Raw genomic sequence first — 18819 nt, 5'->3', positions numbered from 1 at the left:
TAAATTAATTAATTGATTTACAAGACACATCTTCCAGAAGTGCCATAAAAGTTTATTGTGAATTAAGTGACTATAAATTGGTATAGATAACTGGATAAAGCAAACACACTTTAAAATGATTGATTATATCAATGTGTATCCTAATGGAAATTCTATGTTTTACAGCAATTAGTATTGCTTATTATGCAATGTGAGTTCCAATGCTGAGGGCCGAATTATCCACATTTATTAACTTTGCTATGCTTCTCTAAACTTCTTTTAAGAGGAGGAGCAGGGGTAAATTTTACTTTGCTTGAATCAGTTGGGATTCAAGTTGAGGATTTGGAGTTGAGGCCCTAGATTTTAGTCTTTTTTTTTTTTTTTGGCCAATTTGACATAGAAAAAATATTATCTTGAAAATACAATTTGATGATTTTTAGTTGAATTACCATAGAGTTATAGATGTAGAGACACCTTAAACATTAGTTTTTGTTCATCTTGTTCGCTTTAGGGTCAAAGCAACAGGTGTTGATTCAGGTAGTTGAATAACTTGATCTAGGCCACACCATTACAGGTAGAGCCTCACATCTAACTTGAACGTCTTATTTCCCAATTTGTTCTTCTGTGTCTTTCTTCTCTCCCCTTTTTTCATTCACATTTTTCTTTCCAAAAAATATCTGTTTAGCTCTTGCTTGAACTGTTCTAGGAATTGGGGAATAACAAGAGTGGATGAACCAGAGAAAATTCCCTGCCCTTATGAGTTCATGTTCTAGCTTAATGCTATTCTTTCCACATCACAGGCTTTTTATTTATCCATGATATGAAAAAAATAAATAATTTAAAATTTTTGATAGAAATATGTATCAGACATATTTAACTTCAGCAGTTAGGTAAAATATGTAACAGACATTTGAGTGCCTCCATAATTAAAAATGGTCTGGGGGCACCTGGGTGGCTTAAGTCAGTTAAGTGTCCGACTTCAGCTAGGTCATGATCTCACGGTTGGTGAGTTTGAGCCCTGTATCAGGCTTTGTGCTGTCAGCACAGAGCCCACTTCAGATACTCTGTCTCCCTCTCTTTCTGCCCCTACCTCACTCTCTGTCTCAAAAATAAATAAAAATATTTAAAAAATGGTCTATGTTGGCAATGGGAAATTCATTTATATATGGGGTATATTTTACTCATTGATGATACACTAATCAATCAATGAATATTCATCTATTATTCTGTAGATCTATTTACATATTTTATTAATTCAGTTTTATTAAAATAGGTAAGGAAATACATCTGTGAAAGTAGCTTGCTATTTTTAAATGAAAATTAGGCAGATTCATTACAGAAAAATTTGGAAAACATAAAGTAGAAAGAAGAAAAAATAAACACATTACCTGAAGCCAGTTGCTATAATTATTTAAATGCACTTTCTTCTAGTCTTGTATCCCTTTGGCTTTATTTTAATGTTTATTTATATTTATTTTTGAGAGAGACAGAGAGAGTATAAGTGGAGAAGGGGCAGAGAGAGAGAGAGGGAGAGAGAGAATCCCAAGCAGACACTGAGCTGTCAGTGCAGAGCCCGATGTGGGGTTCATTCTCACGAACCATGAGATCATGACCTGAGCCAAAATCAAGAGTCAGGCGTTTAACTGACTGAGCCACCCAGGCACTCCCCCTTTGGCTTTTAACACAATTTAAATTTCAGCAGTTAATTAATTTATCAATTAATAATAACATGTCCTCTATAGAATAACATAGAATAATGAAATACAGTATATTTGGTTTTGTCATGAATATTTTATTTTAAGAAAATAAGAAAAAGTACTTTTAATTGATAATTACTTTAGTCTGGGAGTTTTGGTTTCATTTTTATGTACTTTATTGTAGTTGTAACCAAAATTATATTATACTTTGTATCTTTATTTTTTCATTTAGTATTATAAGGTAAGCATTTTTGCACATTATTCCAAAAGACAGTTTTAATTCTATGTGAACTGATGCTTGATGTGTAGATAGCTTTCCATAGTTGGATATTTTATTCATTTATTTGTTTGTTTGTCTTACCAATCTGGGGTTGTGACTGAATATTCCATGTATTGGTCCTAAATCTTGATTGATTCCTGGAAGTGAAATTACTTAGTCAAAAACATTGATTATCATTGTAGTTACTGCACATGAAAATCAGATAGCTGAAGTGTACTGAGCACTTATAAATAGGTCAGAGGCTGTATTATAAGTGATAGTTTGAGAAACGGTCACAGAAATGAATCAGAAAGAAGTAGAATCCTTCTTCTGTCTTTTCAAGGAAAAACCTAGTATAGAGAGTATAGCAGTGACGATAGAGTAAAAGGAACAAGAGGTACATGAAAGCAGCCCTTTAGAAGCCCTGTTACTTTCATAGCACCAGGGACTATGATAATATAACAGTTGTTGATGTCTTCTGATTAAAAAATAATAAATGGAAATAATAAGACCATAAAACCCATCCAGAATCCATAAGGCAGAGAGAACCTACCATTTTGGTGCACTTGCTTTGTAGAGTGCATAAAATGAGATCATACTATGTGTATGATTTGATATTCTGCCTTTGTTATTTTACATAATGTGAACATCTTTTTGTCACTATTTTCCAATTTATGATACTTGGGTGCTGCATAATATTCTTTCATTTATTTATTTTAAATTGAAGTATAATTAACATACAGCATTATATTAATTTCAAGTGTACGAGATAATGATTCCACATTTCCATACATTACTCAGTGCTCAGTCAATGAACATTTTTATAATTAAATGTGGTACTTCTGATCATGCAATTAGAATAAATATGTGTTTCTTTACAATTGGAATTACTTGTTTAAAATTTAGATAATGCCACTTACAGATATCTAAAATTCATCTGTGTAAGTGGAGGTAGGGCTTATTTTTAAAATTTCTATACCTAAAGTCTCCCTTAGGTTATCTATGATGCTGTATAACCCCAGAGACTTACCTTGGGTCACAGGTCTCTAATTAACCTTCCTTGGACAAATGTAAGACTATCAGACCGTTGAATTGTCACTGTCACTAACTAAAAGAAGATTTTGGAGTGTCTGGAAACAAATGCTCAAGATTAATTAAATATCCATTATGGTTACCTTATGCTGATCATATGATCACATGGTAGTTTTAACCACTTTCTCAATATATGCATGTTTTCTCTTTCTATCCTGGAGTGCCTCATGGTTCTTTAAGGATTTCCAAACTGTCTATGTGGGCAAGAATGTGTAATCTCACTCAACCTCAATCTCTGTCTCTCTGTCTCTCTCTCTCTCTCTCCCTCGTTTCTCTGGTTACATGTTGCCTTTTCTCTCTGATAATCTTGCTGGCCTGAAGTGTTATAAGATGTTCCCTTCTTCTTCTTCCTTTTTTCTTGTCCCTTCTGACTTCAATCTTTGTGATGAAAGCAGATATTTACTCATTTCTGTGGTTAGAGTATAGAAAGCATGTCTTTGGCACAGTGCCTTAATTTCTGAGTCTTCCTCATCCCCATCTTGTTTGGGCAACTGAGTACTCTTGGTTTGGAATGAACTGTGGAGTTCAGCTCACCAGTGGATGCTGCTCTGAAGTGAAGAGTTGATTTCTGTGTGATTTCCAGAATTTCAAAAAGATATCCACATTTCACTACAGTATAGCACTCTTTAGGGAACTGTTGATAGCATAACAAATCTGAGTCTCCATGTTTTCCCCAACTCAGCTTCTTAGGCTCTGTAGTTGTGGATGGGGAGCCCCCGGGGCTGGGCCCTGAGGCCTTGCATAAAGGTTGGCTCAGGAGAGATGGAAAGGCATCCCTGGGGAATAAGTCATGGCCAGTATTAGTCTGCCTGGAGCATAAGACTTAGTTGCTGAATAATGTATGTTTAATATATGTGCAATCAGTTCCAGATTTATAAATACTGTAACAGCAGATCCTTCTATATTGCATTCTACTGTCATCTCTACAGAAGAAGCAGAAGAGAGGATGAAACTAAAAAGTCACCTTTGCTCCTTCTAGTCAGATGGAAAAAGTGATGATGGCAGAAGATAATGAAACTATTTGTTAAAATATGATTTTTGTCTTTGTTGTATTTCATTTATTCATACCACTCCAGATTTTCCATCAAGAACTGCATTCAGGGTGATGTTACTTTACATATTATATGACAGTGTTGTACATTGTTATATGTATCTGGATGGGGTTATATACTCAGGCTCTAAATTATGCTAGTATATCAATACCATATATGAAACTGAATAAAAATAGTGATTAGGATAAGAACTAGTATAGGTACTTGAATACATATCTTATACCATTTTCCAGGGAAAGGTGACGTATTTGGAGACATCTTCTGGAAGGAAACCACCCTCGCTCACGCATGTGCCAATGTCCGAGCACTAACATACTGTGACCTCCACATCATCAAGCGAGAAGCCTTGCTCAAAGTCCTGGACTTTTATACAGCTTTTGCAAACTCATTCTCAAGGAATCTCACTCTTACTTGTAATCTAAGGAAACGGGTATGTTGCATGTATCCACTTCCCCTTATTAGTATCAATAGAGTTAATATGTCATGCTCTATTAGCTGAGGTGTGAAAGGTATTTCATTTTGCACTCATACATTCTCATTGATTTGAAGTGACATAATTCTTTTCCTTTCTTTATATTTTGTTTCCTTTTTAAGAGGGGGGAAGAAGCCCTGAGTATGTGGTTAAAGACTTGAATCTTTATAATTTAAAAGTAAAATGAAAGGCAGAGTTGAGAAACAAGCATACTGTACTATAATATAATTAGTTCTTGGGGTTTATGATAACTGCCGTAAAAATAACATCAGCGTCCCTTACTTTATTATGTGGATTTCTTAAGTTGGTAAGGTTAATCAGACTGAATGTTTATTTTATATTCCTGACTCTATTTAAATATCCTTTCTCATTTAATGATCAATTCATAAAGCCTATTACCTGTGAATTCTTTCAAAGCATACTATCTTAAAAAATAATTAGCCACACTGACATGTCCTACAAATTGGTATAGCAATCCTTAACTTTGCACTGCTGTTGCAAATACAATCTTCGTGGACGTTTTCTTTTTTTATTGATGACTATGACACAAATTTAATTTGCATAAAGACATCCCCTAGCTATGATTTATGGGTCATTGGACATTGGCTAGGGCCCTTTTATTGCCAAGAATGAAATACACATTTGGACAACTGCACTTAAGGAATTTCATCTAAAATAATTGCCTGTCTATGGTGAAGTATTTTGAAATAGCAAGCTTCATTCCCATTGCCCCCTTAAATAGAACTTTCCCTTTAGTTAACATGGAGGAGAAAAATCAAGCCATGAGACAAATCAGCATCTCTACTGCAGCAGCAGAGAAATGAACATAAGCAAATCAATATAGCTCCCTACTTGGGGTTCTAAGAGAGGATAGGACCGCAGGAGTCATATTCCTCCCAGCTGTGTCACAACATTGGATCTACATTTGAGTAACATTTTCAGGTTATATTTTTGTTAACAAATGTTTATTGAGCACTCACAACCCGCATGACAAAATGTAAGGAGTTGTTGCGAGCACGAGGACTAGAGCCGCAATGCTTAAGGAGCTTACAGCCAAGTGTGACTGGTATATGAAACACAAATATGTGAAACACAGATTTGTACATGTAATTGAAAGTGAAGATAGTGATGAATGGGGAAGAGGGGTACCGAATATGAACTAAACGTGGAATTTTCTTGTTTATTCATCAGTGAGTGTAGAGTCCCTTTTAAGCAGAAATAAGTCTCCTTTAGTCCATGCTCTACCTTCCCCAGTGCCAAATTCCTCTTCTGCAAGGCAGCCCGTTAGATATTTGAAACTCTTACATCTTATTAAGTCTTCTCCAGTATAAATTTTGCCAGTTTTGGAGTCTTCCCACACACCGCGAGATCACCGAAACCCCTATCCATCATCGTTACGGTCCTCAGGACAGATCCTATTTATCACTGTCCTCCTCAAAGCATGTTGTTTACACAGTACCTCATCTGATGTTTGTAATATTCCTGTGGGAAAAAAAGGACAGTTATTTTCCCTTCAAAACACATGGGGAAACTCAGGCCCAGAGGGATTAATATCAAATAACCAACTGATATATTTGCAGTGCAAGGTCTCAAAGAGGGATAATTACCAGTAGAAAATAAATTCTGGTTCTTCAGAATGAGTCCATCACAGAGCTCTATTGCCTCTTTTTTTTTTTTCTCTTTCACACATCTGAGCATATGTACACCACACCCACCCACCCACACACTGTTGTGAATGCTGAGTGCACACACCTGCATGATTGCCTCTGCTAGGAAGAGAGCTAGAGACAGGAAACTGTGTGTTTTTTAATGGAACCCGGGGGTGGTGCACCCACGTCTACAGGTACTGGTGCCCAAGTTACATCAAATGGCTTCTTCCCTATATATACTCTGTTCCCTGTTACAACCTGTGTCCGTTTTTTAAAATTTTTTTTAATAAATTCCAGCCCTTCTTCAATTGATGGATGGTCTCAATAACTTGGCAAAATGTGGGGACAGGTGTGCTGTCGGTCAGTGTCACTTTGTTCTCAGAAAAAAAAAATTCTCTGGCTGGGTGGCTCAGTCGGTCAAGTATTCGACTCTTGATTTTAGCTCAGGTCATGATCTCACGATTTGGTTCTTGGGGTCCAGTCCCGCGATGGGCTCTGTGCTTACAGGGTGGAGGCTGTTTGGGATTCTCTCATTCCCTCTGTCTCTGCCCCTCCTTGCCTTGTGCTCTCTCTCTGAAATAAATAACCATTAAAAAAATTTTAAGGGGTGCCTGGGTGGCTTGGTCAGTTAAGCATCTGACTTCAGCTCAGGTCATGATCTCACACTCCGTGAGTTCGAGCCCCGCGTCGGGCTCTGTGCTGACAGCTCAGAGCCTGGAGCCTGTTTCAGATTCTGTGTCTCCCTCTCTCTCTGCCCCTCCCCTGTTCATGCTCTGTCTCTCTCCATCTCAAAAATAAATAAACATTAAAAAAATTTAAAAAAAAATTTTTTAAAGTATTCTCATAAAAATAACAGAAAATATCCTCTAGTGACTCATGAGAATATCATTTTCAGAGCCTATTTTAAAACTGTGCACTTCAACACATTTTTTATTTAATAAGTGATCTTATGAAATTTTAATAACCCACAGATGAGGCACTATGATTTCCACTTCATTGAAGAAAAAGCTGAGGTTCTGGGAAGGGGACAGCTAGTTACCAAATCAATTATGGGTCAGGGTCTGCCTTCGAATCCATCCCTGTCTGATTCTAAAACCTAACTCTTTAGGTGATACCATGTTGCTTTGGCTTGTCACATACTTGATATATTTTTTTCCACAACAATATTCCACAGACACATAAGTTTCTCATTCCCTCAGTCACTTTCACTTCATGCCCCACAGAGCTATTAATAAAAGGATATATATTTTTAAGTACGCTCCACACCCAGCTTGGAGCCCAACGTGGGGTTTGAACTCACAACCCTGAGATCAAGACCCGAGCTGAGATCAAGAGTCAAAGCTTAACCGACTGAGCCACTCAGGTGAACCTAATAAAAGGATATTTTGTTCTTATTGCTATTATTGCAAGCATTCTTGCATTGAATATTTTTTGTGAATTGCACATTTGTTGTGAATTGCATAATCAAAACTACATCCGTAGTATGCTATTGATATCCATAGCTATCATAACCATCATTTAAGGGCATGTCCCTAGTGAGTTGGGGGGAGTGGATTTGGAACCCAGATTTTCAGCCATCACGGATTACAGCTCTGGTTTCATGAGCGCATGAGGTGGCTCAGTGGAGAGGTCTGTAAAGTGTGTGGTTCCTGGTGGTCACAATAATGGGGGGTGTGTCAGTGCTTTAGCTGCTTGCCCCATCTCCATTACGGGAAGATAAGATATTTGTTATGCCAACATAGATCCCGCTAACCATCCTTAAGTTCCTCTCTATACAAATTCTAGAACTAGAACTGGTAATTCCATCCATCAACTAGAGCAGGGGTTGGCAAACTTTCTCTGATAAGGATCAGTCAGTAGATATTTTAGGATTTGAAGGCCACAGAATCTCTGTGTCAATGACTCAGGCTTGCCACTGTAGTGTGAAAGCAGCTGTCTTAGCTCAGGGAGCCATAACAAAATACTGTACACTTAAACAACAGGAATTTACTTCACACAGCTCTGGAGGCCAAGAAGTTCAAGATCAAGGTGCGGGACCCAGCTGGGTACCCCAGTAAGGGCTCTTTTCTTCCTGGCTTGTAGACCTCTGCCTTTTCTCTATGTCCCCACATGGCTGTGAGTAAGGGAGACAGAAAGAGAGGAAGGGAGAAAGAGAGAGAAAAAGAGAGAGAGAGAAAGTTCTCTCTCTAGTGCCTCTTTTTAGGGCAGAATTCTTATCACAAGGACCTCACCTTCATGACCTCATCTAAACCGAATTAGCTCCCCAAAACCTCTTTGTCAAATATCATATTAGGGGATTAGGACTTCAAGATCCGAAGTTTGGGGAGATACAGTTCAGTTCACAGCAGCAGCCAAAGATAATATGTAAATAAGTGAGCATAGTTGTGCTTTAGCAAAATTTTATCTACACAAACAGGTAGCTTCCATGGGCCTTAGTGTGTCAATTACTGGGAAGGACAATGAGGATGCAAATACAATTCTCTCCCCCTTATATTAGAAAACATCTCTATTACTTGCCGCTCAGGGGTTATCATGCAATGGAAAATACCATACACGAGAGGTGGCTGCAGAAATAGGTCAATGAAATGCATGAGTGAGGCAAGGCTCCCGTGGCTGTTGAAGACCAGCGTTCACACCATACATAAGAGGGGCAGGGGCTCCTTGGTCTAGTTGCACACTGCCTTGGAATGCCAGCCCAGTGTTGCTTGGTCTGCATATTTTTTTCCCCCAGAGAATCCAGAGGTGCAAATTTTTACACAAAACCACACTAGTTTTGTAACTAATTTGCTTTGGCTTTTTTAAAGATAACATGGTCAAACAATGAAAGTTTGATGAATGCCAGACTGATGAATCCAAGTGTGCTTGCTCTTGGTCCAAATGTTTGTGAACTAAATGGAATGAGTTTATGAACTCTTGATCTCATGATAGTAGAAGCCTGAAATTTTTACCTAAAGCCTGTAAATTTGGATAAGAAAAATTATTACATCTTAATTTTCTTTATTTTCTAAGTGAAATTTAGCTTTTCCTTCAATCATGAAGGTTGCTAACATACTACAGTATTATTAGTATTATTAAATAGTATTATTTATAATTATTAGTATATATTAGTATTATTAAATAGTATTATTTACAGTTATTAGTATATATTAGTATTATTAAATAGTATTATTTCTTTACCAAAAGAACTCATAGATATTTTCTTATTATATTGTACTTGTTGAAGTGTTTAGGCTCATCACTGCTTAATAATTATGGAAATTATTATAGACCTGCTACTAAGATGAGGTTATTGCATTAAAAAAGCGCAGATGACTATTTTTTGTGAATTCTTTTTAAATATTTTGATAACTGGACTTCAACATAATGGTTTTTTTTTTCCATTTGCAATACTATATATTTTATTTTGTGCATTTAAAGCAACACAGGCTTCCCTAGACTGCTGGAGATCAAGAACCCCCACACGACAGTCAGAAGCTGAACTAAGTTGAACAAAAGGACGGGTTGGTGTATTTTTCTCAATAATAGGAACACAATTCCATAGTTTTCAGTAAGTTTAAACACATTCAGAAAAGGCATGGAGAGCAACAGCGGAAGGTTGGCTCACTCACTGACTTGGGTTATGTATTTATGTACTTAATTAAGTGAAGCTACAATTTCCTGGAATGGAAGAATGGTGTTTATTAATTTCTTTTTTAATGTTTATTTATTTTTGAGAGAGAGAGAGAGAGAGCGCACAAGTGAGACAGGGGCAGGAAGAGGGGGACAGAGGATCCAAAGTGAGCTCCGTGCTGACAGCAGCGAGTCTGATGTAGGGCTCGAACTCGCGAACTGATGACCTGAGCTAAAGTCGGATGCTCAACTGACTGAGCCACCCAGGTGCCCCAGACAAAATGGTGCTTATTAACTTGAGGACCAACCCTCAGGTCCAGGTCTGAAAAGGCAAGCGGCACAGCCAGCACAGGTGATCTCTAAACTGTAAAGGATTTTAATCAGACTGTTGAAGCAATTCGTGCACTTCTGCTCATTCTGCCTAATTGTGATGCAATGAAGTTTACTGTCTGTGTAAAAAGAGTTAACGAGCAGGTGTGACTGCTGTGCTTTAAAAGACCTGCTTCTAGAGCAGACTCTTGGCTGGCATCTGGGAACTCGGTTTCAGGAGGGTTCCCGTCAGGTTAATGGGTGAGAGTGGCTCACTGTGCCTACTCTGTTTATTCAAACAGTGTGGTCTCTGCTAAACATTTACTTATGGCCACATTAAGTGTGGTTGGGATTTTGAGTTGTTTCTAAATATTTCCTTCACTTTCAAGCTAGCATGAACATATTTTCCTCCAGACTGACTATTTGGATGAGTGAGGAGTTTTATTTGCTATTTTTGGTACCTTTTCTGACAAGACCCTTTGACAAAGTGTGGCACAGAGAGTATTGGCTGGCTCAGTGTATATCAGTATGCATCCATCACAGCCCTACTACATACCTAGGTGGTCATGGAGATAAAAGGCCCAGTGCCTGCTCTCTAGGGGCCTGCCGTCTAGCAAGAGTCAAATAAATCCTAACAGAGCCCGATAAATGCTATGAGAGGATTACATTCAGGGTAGAGAGTGTAGGTGGGGGTCATAGAGGAGATGAATCCAACTCATCCCAGAGGAAGACACAGGGAGGGATTCCAGGAGGTGATGATGACATGACTGGCATTAGGATTTTATTTTATTTTATTTTATTTTATTTTATTTTATTTTATTTTATTTTATTTCATTATTTTATATTTTATTTTAATTGTGACTGTTCATTTCTATTTATTTGTATATTTATTTAGAGAGCATGAGCAGGGGAGGGGCAGAAGAGAATCTCAAGTAGGCTCCATAGCTCAGCACAGAGCCCGACTTGGGGGCTCAGTCTCACCACCGTGAGATCATGATCTGAGCCAAAATCAAGAGTTGGATGCTTACTGACTGAGCCACCCAGGCACCCCAGGATTTCATTTTAAACAGAATAATATTCAAGAGGAAGGAATGATCTTGCAGACCCCCTAGTCCAATTTATTTTCTTTATAGATGAGAAAACTGAGACCCAGTGAATTAAGTGACTTGCTCAGGTTTGCTTAGCAAATAAGCATCAGGGCTGGGATGGGAATCCAAGTCCTTTGAATTCCATGCTGGTGGTATTTTTACTAGCTAGCCTAGTTTAAAAGCCTTGTGTCGAAGACTGTGAGTAAGATGCAATACTTGGCTGTGTTCATTTTTAACAGGGAAAAAGGAAGGTAGATGGCATGAGTTTGCCTGTGATTCATAGACTGATTTTAGTGTTTTTTACATCATGATTAGGGATAAAACTAACAGCAGAGCAGAAAAACCAGGCTATCGACAGTGCTCAGAGTTGTGAACAGGATTCCCAGTCTCAGTGGGAGCCAATGTGTGTGGTGTGGCCACAGCGGGTGTGCCACTTGTGTTGTGAAGGGTCTCATTTTTAGTAAAAGCATGGAACTTTCGACATATCAGTGTGGTTCAAGAAGTGTTACTGAACACGGTAAAATACTGCTTTGCTGATAATACTATGTTTCTAATATACTGTCTGCTATCTTGTCAATACTTTTAAGAACTATACTGGCTGCCACCCCGTTAGTATAAACATGTGTAAAAAAGGAAATTTCTCACATTAAACAAAACTCCTATTTTTTACACCTTTGTATTTTAAGTTACTTTCTTAAGAATTGAGTACTTTCACATTAGAAGTTATGAAAAAAAATACTGACAAGTTTCCTGCCAGAAGTGACATTTATTAGTACTAAAAATGTTTGTTGATTAAAAAGGGGGAAGAGGGGGAGGAAGGAAGAAAGATTGGAAGAAAGAAATAAAAGGAAAATAAGTATTTTCATACAGAATTGGGAAAATCTGAGACCTGACTGACAGCAGGAAACAGACAGGGAATGAGCTGATACCGAGAACGATTCTTTGTTAGGAATGAGAACTAAGAAAACCATGTGGTCAGTTCCAAAAAAACCAACTGGGAAGAGATCGCTAACTGAAATTTGAAAAGAAAGAAAAATAGTTAAGACCGAACAATGTGAATATAGTCCTAAAATTGTGCAGTAAACTGGGCTTCCCTTTTAAAGGCCATGTCTATGGGACATCTGGGTGGTTCAGTGGTTAAGCAACCAACTCTCGATTTTGGCTCAGGTCATGATCTCACGATTCGTGAGCTTGAGCCCCACATCGGGCTCCACACTGTAACAGTGTGGAGTCTGCTTGAGGTTCTTTCTCTCTCTCTGCTCCTCCCATGTGCTCTCTCTCAAAATAAATAAATAAACTTAATAAAATAATGTTTTTAAATACCATATCTATTATGTTAATGAGTAGAAACCCCTCTTGTGGTTCCAGATTGAGTGGTCATGGACAGAGAACTAATGTGTCTTTTCATTCCATGGCTCTGCTGACTTTATTGCTGGTGTCATGAAAATTTCTAAGCCAAACGATTCTAGAGAAATGTTTCCAGTATATCTACTATTATGATGGAGTGGATCTCCTTGGACCTTGATCAAAAGTGATGCCAAATTGGGGCGCCTGGGTGGCTCAGTTGGTTAAGCCACTCTGTCCCTCCCTTGCTTGCTCTGTCTCTCTCTCAAAAATAGATAAATAAACTTTAAAAAACTTAAAAAAAAAAGTGATGCCAAACTGACACTTGCCCTTAGTTGTGGTCTCAAAGAAACACCTCTATGGTTGCCTTGGAGACCCACCTTGCTCCTAGTTTATGCTCCTTTTTACTGAACATCTGTATACCCCTTAGTTCAGACACAAGCTAATCCAAGACCTATTAACAGTATTAATTTATCCCTTGTATTAATCTGTTCAGAATGCCATAACAAAATAACACAGACTGGATGGTTAAACTGAAAGGTATTGTCTGACAGCCTTCAGGCTAGAAGTTCAAGACCAAAGTGCCAGCGAGGTTGGTGTCTGCTGAGAGTTCTGTCCTTGGGTTGTAGATGGCTGCCTTCTGGCTGTGTGCTCATATGGTCTTTCCTCTGTGAAGGAAGTCTCTGGTGTCTCTTCTTAATCCTGTTGGATCAGAGCCCCAACCTTATGACTTCATTTAACTATGATTGTTTCTTTAGAGGCCCCATCTTCAGAGACAGCCACACTGGCGGTTAGAGCTTAGACATATGATTTGGGAGGAGGACACAACAACCCCTTTTTTTTTTTTTAAATTAAATGTGAAGGAGTAACTTTGAGAAGTTTTCTAAAATCAAAACTTACAACTGAAATAGGTCTGGATTACTGGGGATATGCATCAGCATCAACATTCAGTACTGGCTGCTGTAACTTCTCGGCAATGCATAATTATCATTACTAGCAAAACGTTCTTGCCCTCCTACAGTGATTTAAGAAAGGATCCCATTTAAACTTAGAAAAATTTCCCCCCAAGAATGATGAATGCAAATTGTAAATTGGAAAAACAGAACATAAAAGTAGTTATCCCTTTCCTCCCATAAAACCAGGATCCTTTTCCTCAAATGGCAGTATTCTTAAGTAGAGAGTAACAGAAGCCAGCTGGCCATTTATGGGTGGCTAAAGCACCAATCCTGTATTTTAATATCACCGTGGAAAGAAATCGTGGGTTAGGGTCACTCATGCATTAGCACAGGCTCAGAACTCAGTAACTGTTTTTCTTTCCAAAAAGCATTCTTATCCTGGTGAATCCAGTGACACGGAATGTATTTTTTTTCTTTGAGCAGTGAAGCATCTCTATAACAATTACCTTTTATAGATGGAAGACAGACTGGAATTGGATACTGAACAGGTTTTGAGTACTTGCTTGGTGTACATGTGTTGCAGCCTACATGTATTTCAGGGGTCAGTACTGGCATCTTTGAAGAAGTAGTCTAGGATTCTGATAAGGGGAGTTCCAACTCCACTATTTCCCCCCCTTTCTCCCACCCTGGTACATCAGCTGAACAAAATACAGGAGTATATTCATTCCATATCCCTGCAAGCTCGTATCCAATTAAAAAGACATCACTAAAACACTGTCCACACTTGGAACAAAAGCTAATATGGTCTCCATAAAACTCTGAAGTATTCCAGAGAATCTGTGCTTCTCTCATAGCACTGATTGTGGTACTTGGGTTTCCTATTTGCATGTTTGTTTTTTCAATTAAACAACGAGCTCCTTAAAGTAGGTATTTTTCTGTAATCTCTTTGCCATTGCCAATGACCAGAATAGTGCCTGCTGTGTAACTGAATGAATGAATCAGTGAATGAATGCAAAGTGAATCTGACATACTGGCCAGCATAGTTTTTATCATCACTGACTACAATAATCACTGTCATCCAGAAAAACAAATGATGCCCTTGACGATTTTGGCAGAGAGCCTTATGAAATAGGATTATGAAAAGGACCATTACGAATTAGTGTTAAATCACAATTAGAGCTAACTTCCAGCTGCAGTTTCTAACCATTTCTGCCTGCGGAGTCCACACAATGCCCGTCTCTCTAGCACTTTCAGAAGACAGCAACGTTGACATCACTAGTGCGTGAATTTAGATCACCTGATGCCAGGGGCTGTGCTTGTCAGAACAGTGTTTTCATCTCATTCGAAAGGACTTTAAAGAACAAACTTTTTTTCTCATCGTTTCCCTTGTAGAATCTGCACACACCCTTGAGTGTGAGCAGAGAGCTACTATCTTAGCTGATCATCAGGATCACAAAGGCATGTGAACTACTAGAAACACTGGCCATAGCCTGTACCCTGCGGCTTGTAGAAGTTTCACCTCCAAACTCATGTAGCTCTGTACCTTGCAGTTCACACACCGCGGGCCTTGTCTCATTTGGGCTTCAAATCAACACTGGAGGGAAGTGAGCCAAGAGAGGTGAGGCGACTTGCTCGAGGCCACACAGCCAATCGCTGTTCTGAAGTTCCAGCCTCCAGTGTCTCAGCTTCAGGCTGGCGCTCACCCCGCTGATGGTGGTTGAAAGAGGCAGACTTTCAGCAATTCCAGAAGTTTATCATGTGCATTTAGAGGAAGCAGAGACTTAATTATGCAGTCTTTTGATTCCTTAAGCTGCTTCTATTTAGGGCTGTCTTGATCTGCTTCCAGACAGAATAAAAACTTTTCCACATTTAGCTTTCAGGACATAGGTTCACAGATCCCTCACTCTTCAGTAATACCTCCAAAGCAGCTATATAAGGACAGTGTTTCTCAAGTTTCAGAGTGGGGCTGAATTCAGTAAGTTACCAACATACTTGAAGGGAGATCATACTGTTTGATAGCTCCCCTTTTCAAAACTAGAGTTTATTTTTATTGCAAGAAAATATGTCTTCTAGTAATAAATGAGGGAATAAGCATTTAGTATAGTCAGAAGAGTATTTAACCTAAGAAATGATAAAATTATAATTTTATAAATTATTTTTCTTGGGAATCCTCAAAGTAGCCAACAGTCCACTTGAAACATTTGATTTTATTTTAGGGCTGAATCCTGCCTTACAATAGTGCCTTTTTAGGGGTGTCAGAGCTGGATACCAGACTATTCATTTCCATGTGTCAACAACCACTTCTTAATTCTCAATAATTAATATTTGATGAAGGGGCCTCTGGAAGTACAGTGCTATATCACGCCATCTTCATTTGTAGGAAACCCCTCCTTTTGAATGAAAAAAAGCAAGGGTTTCTATTAAGACCGAGGGGCGCCTGGGTGGCTCAGTTGGTTAAGTGTCCCACTTCAGCTCAAGTAATGGTCTCACAGCTCTTGGGTTCGAGTCTCATGTCAAGCTCTGTGCTGACAGCTCAGAGCCCAGAGCCTGTTTCAGATTCTGTGTCTCCCTCCCTGCCCCTCCCCTGCTCACATTCTGTCTCTGCCTCTCTCTCTCTCTCTCAAAAATAAACATTAAAACAAATTTAAAAAATATATTAAAACAGAAATGTACATAATATTTGCTTCCCTAATTTCTTTAGGTATTGATTTGAATTTTGAATATACACAATTTTTCCTATATTTGTTTCTTATGTATCTTTTTCCTTCTCTGTTATGGAAAAAGAAGTCAATGGATCACCTATGATTGTACCTATAATATGTATATAATATAAAATATATACTATATAATAACAGGTATTTTTTTACGTGTGTGTGTATATATATATATATTTTACATGTGTGTGTGTGTATATATATATATATGTATATATATATATATTTACGTGTGTGTGTATATATATATATATATTGTTAACTTTGGATCTATTCGTGGATCAGTACTTTAGTATATTTTTAGGTAGAGCTCTTTGGGGGGGGGGGGTTCCTCCCATCTAACCTCCAAGTTAACATCTAAATTTGATGATATAGTTTGTCCTTGTAGGAATTTCTTCCCATCAGTTTTTGAGCTTAATCCACTGACTCAGCTTCTTCTATTCTCTGAGGAACCTCAGAAAATATCGAGATCAATAGACGTGTATTCAAAAGGTTTCTGTGTTGATTCTAAGTAGTTTGTAACACTTTACAACAGATTTTGAAAGGCTTTTGGTTATTCAAAGGGGCGTTTTCAAGATGTTTACAGTGCCAAAAAAGTGAAATAAATATTATATTTAAAACATATCAATGTATGTAGAATAGGAAGCATTTTAGAGCATTATATACATTTTGCAAACAAACAAAAAAATAGAGATCTGCTCTGTGGTCAGATTGAATTCTTAATAGTTAACGATTATGACCAAAATAGTATCTGTCTTCCTGGAATGTCCATTTTTTTCCCCATTTGAAAGGTGCATTTAATAGATTTTGACATTCTAATCAAGTGATCTTTCCCCAAAGGAGTCAAATCAAGTCATTCTACTAAATAATCAGAGACACTCAGATGACCCAGCGAGGCTACAGTAATTTCTCCCAGAGAAAGTCACTCATTTTCTGCCTCTTCTTTCTGAATCAGGTTATACTTGATTTAACCCAACACTTTCAGAAGTTGACATTTGATGTCACTGGGGTTTGCGCTGTGTCCACAGTTTCATCCATTTCATTGAGCGTTGTCAATCTGCAGCGGTTCAGCAGAGGCTCCATCCCTCAGGAAACTCACAATCTGGAATGCAAATTGCAGGCTAAACATGGGAACTGCTCATTTTGCGTGCAGGAAGCAGCCAGGTTCCCCTAACAGCAGGGCACAGAGGTGATGCTGGGCACTGGACCCTGGCCAGGGATTTGCTTCCCTCTCTTACAGGTATTTTAGCAACTACTTTAAAGGTGGCTGTGAATGGCATCATAATCCCAGCATGTGAAATGGGTAATATGTAACACAGGTCCTTTGAAAGTTAGTTTCCTGTGGCAGGAAGATACATACCTCCTCCTGAGTGAGAAAATTAGTGTTTCCTAATGTTCGGAAATTCAGAGACTGGATGTCAGATGGCCTACTTAGCCATTATAGAGTGCACTGTTGCGTGGGGAAGGGTCTGTTGCACCAGAAAAAAGCAAGCATGAGAGAACAGATCCAGCCTTCTGGATTTATGACTCCATAAAGTGAGGCTGACTGCCGGCTTATGAATAGTAACATTTTCACACCTGACGGTCACCAAGTGGCTTGTTAGAGAAATCCACTGGGAAGACTTTCTCCACAGACTGTTTGGGAGTGGGAGTGGTGGTGTGGAGCAAAGAACAATGGCTGGCAGGGCCTCATTCCCTTTACTCTAAGGCAGCTGACTTCTCCCAAGAAGTCCGCAAAGAAGGTCTTAACATGGATGTTCGCCCTGGTGAGAAAACTAGGAAAGCAGATTTGGATTTGGTAGCTTTGCCAGTCCGAAAAATCTGTCTTGTGGGGCTCCTAGGCCATTCTACTTGGTACATTCCTTTTAGAAGGGTGTTTTTAATTGTGAACCAGCAACTCTATGGAGGTTGACAACATTAATGAAGCTCAAACAATGAAAAAGAGACAGAGAGAGAGAGAGAGAGAGAGAGAGAGAGAGAGAGAAATCTTTAAAAATTCAAAGACCCATCAAGACAAGTCTGTCAGAAGAAAAGATTTGCAACACATGTAATTATATGAAAATGTATCGATGCTCGAGGGTAAGCTGGCTTTACTATATACCAAACAGCATATAAGACATTTGAATTTAGAGTTTTGGAGTATATTTTATAAAACAAACATATCAATCTCCTTCTGGAAGCACAGGTGCCTCATGGTCTAATATCCATAGCCCAGAAATAAATTTGCCATTGATGCCATAGAACTTCAAACTATCCAAGCATTTTTTTCATTTTTTCCAAACTCTTTTCAGGAAAATGTGAGCAACTTAGAAAACTGCTACTTTCGATTTCAGAGAGTGGCAGGATTCAATAGCCAGGTGTGCTCCAGTGTGTCAAAGATGTAGCTGCTTAATTTTGGTTAAAGAAGATCAGAGATGTATTTAATATCTCACCAAAATAAAATCTATCTACTGTGAGTGACCTGGACTAGAATAAAGAAAAACTCTAACCATTTGTAGAGCAACAAAAGTGGTTATTTTAAATGGAGAGCAAGGGCAAAGATACTCCTTTGGTGAGATATAAAAAGACTCCTGGTCTCCAAACATTGTGAAAATATGGCACAGAAAAATCATCAAGATTTGGACAAATGGAAGACAAGTTGGGAAAAACTATATTATGA

At 38.3% G+C, this 18819-nt stretch overlaps 1 protein-coding gene across 1 annotated transcript in view; it reads left to right on the top strand.

Moving 5' to 3' along the window:
- The window catches only part of KCNH5 (potassium voltage-gated channel subfamily H member 5), a 294649-nt gene that overhangs the window by 236880 nt on the left and 38950 nt on the right, over positions 1 to 18819 (top strand). Inside the window, exon 10 of the mRNA XM_019451600.2 lies at positions 4313 to 4509. Within this exon, the coding sequence (XP_019307145.1) occupies positions 4313 to 4509 (197 nt within the window). The remainder of the gene's footprint in view (positions 1 to 4312; positions 4510 to 18819) is intronic.

This window comes from Panthera pardus, unplaced genomic scaffold (assembly GCF_024362965.1).
Source record: "Panthera pardus isolate Hobbes unplaced genomic scaffold, ASM2436296v1 HiC_scaffold_24, whole genome shotgun sequence".
Lineage (NCBI taxonomy): Eukaryota > Metazoa > Chordata > Mammalia > Carnivora > Felidae > Panthera > Panthera pardus.
The sequence above is the reverse complement of the archived record's forward strand: the minus strand, read 5'-3'. Positions and strand labels throughout refer to the sequence as shown.